Here is a 6809-nt window from a genome sequence, read left to right as displayed (position 1 = left end):
GCTCAGCCCTGTCCCCCCCCATTTCCAGCCCAAACCATGAAGTGAAGGGAGAGGGCGGGGTGCCCGGGTGGGTCCTCTCTGCGTGGGGAGCAGGGTCGGTGGGCTCCAGCCTGGCTCCACGCACAGGAGCTCAGAGTGGGGACACCCCCCCCCCCCCCCCCCCCCAGCTGCCTCCCCCGGGAGAGACCCCCAAATACAGCAGCAGGAGGCGGGGGGTATCATCCTCAGTCAGGGCATGTGCCCCCCCACAAGCCGACCTCCTGTGCGTGCGGTGCTGGCGTGCACACCCGTCGCCTCGCACACCCACCGCCGGCGCAGCTGCAGCGCAGGTGCCGGATCGGATACGGAGACGCTGGGGCTGGTGGGGGGGGGCAGCGCCGGTGCTCCCCCACCCACGGAGCCAGGGGCCTCATCCTGCCCTGTGGGCCCGGCCTCAGTGTGCCGGGCTGGGAAATGGGCTGAGGCAAAGCACCCACTCAGGGTACAGGCACCGCAGCCCAGGCCGGGGGGGCAGGGAGGCGATCGGTGCCCTGCATGGGAGCCGGTGTGGTTGGGGGGGGGGGGGGTCGGGGGGGGGGGGGGTTGCATGCTGTTGCTTCGCCTCGGCAGCCGGTGGCCGCAGCCTGTTGCTGGGGCTTTCACACCTTCCTATGTGCTCCGGAGATTTCCCCGCCGCCATCACGCTGCAGCGCGTTGGGATGGGGTTGGTGGCCTGGCTGGGGTCGTGCCCACCGCGACGGCACCCGCCTGCTGCGGGGGGGGGGGGGGGGGGGGCGCTGGAAGGGCTGTGAAGAACCCTGGGGCGGGGGCTTTGCAGCACGGTGCAGAGCAGCGGGGAGGCCGCACGGTGGGGCGGTGCCACGTGGCAGCGCGGGCGCAGCAGCGTGACGCATGGTGCATCACCACGTGGGTGGGCATCGCGTCATGGTGGGAGCGGTGCATTGCCACGCGGGCGCAGCGTCACCGTGCATGCAGCATGGCACAGCGCAGGTGTTGCGGTGTGGTGCCAGCGCTGCATCATGGTGCTGGCGTCGCTTGGCACTGCACACTAATGCACAGCGTTTTATGGTGTCGCACAGCATTGCATGGTGTTTCACGGTGTTTCTCAGCATTTCTCAGACTCACAGAATCCCAGGATGGCAGGGGTTGGCAGGGACCTCTGTGGGTCACCCGGCCCAACCCCCTGCCCAAGCAGGGTCACCCAGAGCAGGCTGCACAGCACCGCGGCCAGGCGGGGCTGGAATATCTCCAGAGAAGGAGACTCCACAGCCTCCCTGGGCAGCCTGTTCCAGGGCTCCGTCACCCTCAGAGGGAAGAAGTTCTTCCTCGGGTTCAGCTGGAGCTTCCTCTGCTTCAGTTTGTGCCCGTTGCCCCTTGTCCTGTCGCTGGGCACCACTGAAAAGAGTCTGGCCCCGTCCTCCTGACCCCCACCCTGCAGATATTTAGAGGCATTTCGAAGGTCCCCTCGCAGCCTTCTCTTCTCCAGGCTGAACAAGCCCAGCTCCCTCAGCCTCTCCTCGTAGCAGAGATGCTCCAGTCCCCTCCTCATCCTCGCAGCCCTGCGCTGGACTCTCTCCAGTAGCTCCTCATCTTTCTTGAACTGGGGAGCCCAGCACTGGACCCAGCACTGCAGATGGGGCCTCCCCAGGGCAGAGCAGAGGGGGAGGAGAACCTCGCTGACCTGCTGCCCACGCTCCTCGTGATGCACCCCAGCACCCCTTCAGCTCTGGCACAGCACCTCACGGTGTGTCACGGCGTTGTGCAGCGTCGCGCGGTGTTTCTCAGCGTCGCAGGGCATTTCGCGGTGTTTCACACCATTTCACAGCATTGCGCGTTATCGCACAGCATTCCATGGAGTTTCTCTGCGTTTCTCAGTGTTACACAGCGTTTCCCGCGGCGGGCCCGCGGGGGCGGGGCCGGCGGCGGGCGGGGGCGTGGCGGAGGCGGGGCCAGCGGGGCGCGGGTTCGTGGCCGGCGGCGGGCGGGGGCGTGGCCGGCGGTGGTCGGGGGCGTGGCCGGGTGCGGACATGGGCGTGGCCGGGGCGGGCGGGGGCGGGGCCGGCGGCGGGCGGGGGCGGGGCCGGGGCGGGCGGGGGCGGGGCCGGCGACGGACGGGGGCGGGGCCGGCGGGGGGCGGGGGCGTGGTCGGCGGCGGGCGGGGGCGTGGCGCGGCGCGCGGGCCGGGCATGGCGGAGGCGGCGCAGGGCCGCGTGCAGGCGGCGGTGGAGGGTGCGGTGCAGGCGCTGGAGCGGGAGCGGATCCGCGGGATGCAGGTACCGGGGGGGGGGGGGTAAGGGGAGGGGGGGGTCGCTGCCGCCCCCCCGCGCCCGCCCCGGGCACCGCCGCGGCCCCCCCCGCCCCGCCCCGCGCGTGCCGCCAGGCCCCACCCCCTGGGTGCCCCGCGTGCGGCTCCGCGCGGGCTCTGACACCCCCCCCCCCCCCGCATGACCCGGGCAAGCGGTGGGCCCCCCCCCCACACTGCCCTGTGACCCCCAGTGCCCTGTGCCCCCCCCAGTTCGTACCGTGTATCGCCCCCAGTGCCCCCCAGTTCATGCCCAGTGCCCCCCCAGTGCCCTGTGCATCCCCCAATTCATGCCCTGTACCCCCTACACATGTCCTGTGCCCCCCCAGTTCGTGCCCAGTGGCCCCCAGTTCACATGCTGTGTCCCCCCCAGTTCATGCCCTGTGCCCCCCTAATTCATGCCCAGTGCCCCCCAGTCCATGCCCTGTGCCTCTCCTTGTGCCCCCCAGTTCACGCCTTGTGTCCCCCCAGTGCCCCCCAGTTCTTCCCCAGTGCCCCCCAATTCACACCCTATGCCCCCCCAGTGTCCAGTGCCCCCTAGTTCTATTCCTGTGCCCCCCAGTTCATGCCTTGTGCCCCCCCAGTGCCCTGTGCATTCCCCAGTTCATGCCCTGTACCCCCTACACATGTCCTGTGCCCCCCGTTCATGCCCAGTGCCCCCCCAATTCACACCCTGTGCCCCCCCCAGAGCCCAGTGCCCCCCAGTTCTTGCCCTATGCCCCCCAGTTCACCCCCTGTGCCCCCCCAGTGCACACCCTGTGTCCCCAGTTCATGCTCTGTGCCCCCCCATTCATGCCCAGTGCCCCCCAGTTCACACCTTGTGCCCCCCCAGTTCTTCCCCAGTGCCCCCCAGCTGACGCCCTGTGCCCCCCGTGCCCGGGGAGCCTGCACGCTGCAGCCCCCGCCCTGCAGCTCAGCGGGGGGGGTCCCCGTGGGCCGCACCCCGCTGACCGTGCCCCCCCCCCCCCCCCCCCCCATCTCCCCACAGGGCGCCATGTTCCGCTGCAGCGCCCGCTGCTGCGACGACGCGGCGGCCTCCATGCAGGAGGTGCAGCGCTGCATCGAGCGCTGCCACGCGCCCCTGGCCCGCGCCCAGGCCATCGTCACCGCCGAGCTGGAGCACTTCCAGGTGACACCGGGGAGGGGGGCGGGGGGTGACCCCCACCCCGCGGCACCCGCTGACCCCCCCACCTTGCCCCCCCCCCAGGACCGCCTGCGCCGCTGCACGCTGCACTGCGAGGACCGAGCGAAGGACGCGCTGGAGGCCGGCGGGGCGGAGGCGCGGGTGCGCGGCCAGCTCGACGCCTGCCTGGCCGCCTGCGGCGACGACCACCTGCGCCTCGTCCCCGCCATGGCCAGGAAGATGAGCGACGCGCTGGCCGCCCTCCCGCAGTAGCGGGGGGACGGGGATGGGGGGGACGCGACCCCGCGTGTCATTAAAGGCGAGGTGCCACGACAGGAGGGTGCTGCGCGGGCGGGGGGTGATGGGGGGGGGGGGGCTGCCCCTGCGCGTGTGCAAGGCGTGGGGTGACTCCTGTGTGGGGTGACCCCAGTGAGGGGTGAATCCTGTGTGGGGTGACCTCTGTGCGTGTGCAAGATGTGAGGTGACCCCTGCACATGTGTGCAAGGCAGTGTGACCCCTGTGTCTGTGCAAGGCGTGGGGTGGCCCCTGTGCGTGCGTGCAAGGCAGAGCTAGACCCCTGCACGTGTGCAAGGCATGGGGTGACCCCTGTGTGGGGTGAGCCCTGTGCGTGTGCAAGGCGTGGGGTGATCCCCACATGCATGTGCAAGGTGTGGGGTGACCTCTGTGTGGGGTGACCCCCTGCATGTGTGTGCAAGGCAGAGTGTGACCCCAACACGTGTGCAAGGCGTGGGGTGATCACCACGTGCATGTGCAAGGTGTGGAGTGACCCCTGTGTGGGGCGACCCTTCTGCGTGTGCAAGGCGTGGGGGCAGCCCCTGCACGCGTGTGCAAGGCAGAGTGTGGCCCCTGTGTCTGTGCAAGGCGTGGGGTGATCCCCCTGTGCGTGTGCAAGGCGTGGGATGACCCCAGCGCGGGGTGATCCCTGCCGACGTGCAAGGCGTGGAGTGATCCCCGTGTGCGCGTGCAAGGCGCGGGCTGTCCCCGTGTCACGCAGCCCGCCGGGACTCCAGCGCGTGCGCGTGTGCAAGCCGCGGGAAGCCCCGCCCACCCCCATCCCGCGCCGCGGCTCGGGGGAGGGCGGCGGCGGCCTCCGCGGGCGGTGATTGGCTGCCGACGAGGCGCGGGGGGCGGTGGGAAAGGGAGTCAAAAAGGGGCGGGGGGAGAGAGGCGCGGCCTTCTATTGGCTGGCGGGGGGGGGCGGGGTTATGTCAGAGGCGCGGTGAGGTCGGAGCGGCGGAGCCGGGGCCTGTGCAGACGCCATGAGCAAGGCGCACCCGCCCGAGCTGAAGAAGTGAGGCTGGGGGGGGGGACTGGGACTGGGGACGGGATCGGGGGGTCGGGGGGCAGCGAGGGACCGGGGGCGGGAACGGGGGCTCGGGGGGGACCGGCCCCGCCGCCATCCCCCTCCCGCCAGTATCCCGGCGTGCACCGCGGGCGCGCCGCTGTCATGGCGGCGTGAGGGGAGCGGGCCCCCCCCCCCCCCCCTTCCCGCCGGTGCTGACCCCCCGCCGCCGTCTCGTTGCAGGTTCATGGACAAGAAGCTGTCGTGTGAGTGCCGGCTGCCCGCGCCGGGGGAGCGGGGCTGGGCGGGGGGAGGCCCGGCCGCGGCCCCTTCACCCCCTCCCTCGCCACCCTGGGGCTAACCCTGCTGCTCGGCGAGGACCGGACCGCCTGGCTAATTAGAATCATAGAAAGTTTTGGGTCGGAAGGGACCCCCAGAGGTCATCCAGTCCAACCCCCCCGCAGCGAGCAGGGACACCGCTAACTAGATCAGGGTGCTCAGAGCCCCGTCCAGCCTGGTCTTGAATGTTTCCAGGGATGGGGCCTCCACTACCTCTCTGGGCAACCCGTTCCAGTGTTTCACCACCCTCACTGTAAAGAATTTCTTCCTTATATCCAGCCTAAACCTACCCTGTTTTAGTTTAGAACCATTACCCCTCGTAATTACACCCTTCAAACCCGCTAATTGGCATGGAGGTTAATTAAAAACGTGCTCCGCTGGCCCCTGAGGCCGGCCTTCCCTTACCCACGCGATGCTCGGAGTGCTTCCCGCTCGCTCACGCCGCTCCCTCCTCGGAACCCGCCGAGCGTTGGGCAGCTCCCCCTCGCTCCTCCTCTAACCCTCCTCCGTTTCTCTCAGTGAAGTTAAACGGCGGCCGGCACGTCCAGGGGATCCTGCGGGGCTTCGATCCCTTCATGAACCTCGTCATCGACGAGTGCGTGGAGATGGCGACGGGAGGGCAGCAGAACAACATCGGCATGGTGGTGAGTGCCGCCGCCCGGCTCCCGCGGGCCTGCGAAACGCGCTCAGTTCGAAGGCGGAGAACGACCCGTGGGGTTCGAGAGCCCGCGTTCCTCTCTGGGAGGGAGTTCTCGTGGGTTTTGGGGGCAGCAGCAGCTTTTTAGGGAAATAAATTGGAGTGGGGGGCCCTCGCGGGCTGCTCTGACCCTTCTGCCTCCAGGTCATCCGAGGAAACAGCATCATCATGCTGGAAGCCTTGGAACGAGTATAGCAGCAGAGAAACCCACATCGTTACCGGCCCCGACGAGTCCTCGCCCGCCTTTCTTCACTCCCTGAATCTGCCGCGAAGCCTCCCCGAGTGTAAACTTTATTGTTTTGTTAAAATAAATTTTTGTAATGGTTGACGTAACTCGTGTGGGTCCTACGTGCTTTTGTGGGTTACGGGGCGGTTGTTAATTCCGCTCCTGATAGCTTTAAAACTCTGCAAAGGCTGCCAGGAGGCCTCATTTATCAAAGCTGAGGCTACCCTGGCGCTACCTTTCGTGTCCTTCCCCTTGATATCTCGTAAAGAACGAGCTACGGAGCTGCGTCCTGCTCGTTCAGTGGGTCATTGGCTCCTGCTTGGCAGGAAAAGGGTGAAATTCCCTTCCGCCAAGGGCGACGTAGAGCCTTTGTGCCAGGCTGGGCTGCCTCAAAGCAGCAATTGGGGGTTTTTAATGATTATTTTTACTCTTTATTTCGTGGAGTTGCGGGGCAGGAACCAAAGCCTGTGGGGGCTGAACCGGACCATAGAAGCCTTCAGCTCTTTCTCCTAAGTGGGAGCCGGGTAGAAAGCGGCCTTTTTGGGTTGCTTTTGTGAGTAAATGCAGGTCCTTAACGACAAATAAGAGTCTTTTCGGTCATTGCATTAACACAACGGGGTGCCAGGCGCTTTCCCTGGCACCTGCGGGCAGAGCTCGGTCGGGTTCCTCGGAAAAAGCGACGCTCGCTGCCCAGAGCGACAGCTCCAGCGCCGCGGTCGGACACCGTGAGCACGAACCCCGCGCTCGCTTTGCGGAGCTCCCTGCCCCGGCGCGAGGACGGGCAGCGTTCTGCAGGCCGTGAGTACAGACACGTCCTAA

At 68.0% G+C, this 6809-nt stretch overlaps 2 protein-coding genes across 2 annotated transcripts; both read left to right on the top strand.

The window, feature by feature from the left end:
- Positions 1 to 2179: 2179 nt before the first annotated feature.
- On the top strand, positions 2180 to 3758 carry FAM136A (family with sequence similarity 136 member A). The gene is made up of 3 exons (XM_075444742.1): positions 2180 to 2273; positions 3291 to 3431; positions 3510 to 3758. The coding sequence occupies exons 1-3, from the start codon at positions 2187 to 2189 to the stop codon at positions 3696 to 3698; spliced, it is 417 nt and encodes a 138-aa protein (XP_075300857.1). The 5' UTR covers positions 2180 to 2186; the 3' UTR covers positions 3699 to 3758.
- An 883-nt stretch (positions 3759 to 4641) lies between these two features.
- SNRPG (small nuclear ribonucleoprotein polypeptide G) lies at positions 4642 to 6097 on the top strand. Its single transcript, XM_075444778.1, has 4 exons — positions 4642 to 4737; positions 4972 to 4994; positions 5587 to 5711; positions 5909 to 6097. Exons 1-4 carry the CDS (start codon positions 4706 to 4708, stop codon positions 5957 to 5959), a joined length of 231 nt encoding a protein of 76 aa, XP_075300893.1. The 5' UTR covers positions 4642 to 4705; the 3' UTR covers positions 5960 to 6097.
- The last annotated feature ends 712 nt before the right edge of the window (positions 6098 to 6809 follow it).

The sequence above is a fragment of the Opisthocomus hoazin genome, chromosome 28, assembly GCF_030867145.1.
Source record: "Opisthocomus hoazin isolate bOpiHoa1 chromosome 28, bOpiHoa1.hap1, whole genome shotgun sequence".
NCBI lineage: Eukaryota > Metazoa > Chordata > Aves > Opisthocomiformes > Opisthocomidae > Opisthocomus > Opisthocomus hoazin.
The sequence above is the reverse complement of the archived record's forward strand: the minus strand, read 5'-3'. Positions and strand labels throughout refer to the sequence as shown.

What these genes read in the sequence shown, in the direction of transcription:
- SNRPG (XM_075444778.1), top strand. Translation starts at nt 4,706, where the DNA reads ATGAGCAAGGCGCACCCGCCCGAGCTGAAGAA. An exon ending in CACCCGCCCGAGCTGAAGAA is followed by an intron (nt 4,738 to 4,971) that starts GTGAGGCTGGGG and finishes GTCTCGTTGCAG; the next exon opens with GTTCATGGACAAGAAGCTGT. An exon ending in AGAACAACATCGGCATGGTG is followed by an intron (nt 5,712 to 5,908) that starts GTGAGTGCCGCC and finishes TTCTGCCTCCAG; the next exon opens with GTCATCCGAGGAAACAGCAT.
- FAM136A (XM_075444742.1), top strand. Translation starts at nt 2,187, where the DNA reads ATGGCGGAGGCGGCGCAGGGCCGCGTGCAGGCGGCGGTGGAGGGTGCG. An exon ending in AGCGGATCCGCGGGATGCAG is followed by an intron (nt 2,274 to 3,290) that starts GTACCGGGGGGG and finishes ATCTCCCCACAG; the next exon opens with GGCGCCATGTTCCGCTGCAG. An exon ending in CCGAGCTGGAGCACTTCCAG is followed by an intron (nt 3,432 to 3,509) that starts GTGACACCGGGG and finishes CCCCCCCCCCAG; the next exon opens with GACCGCCTGCGCCGCTGCAC.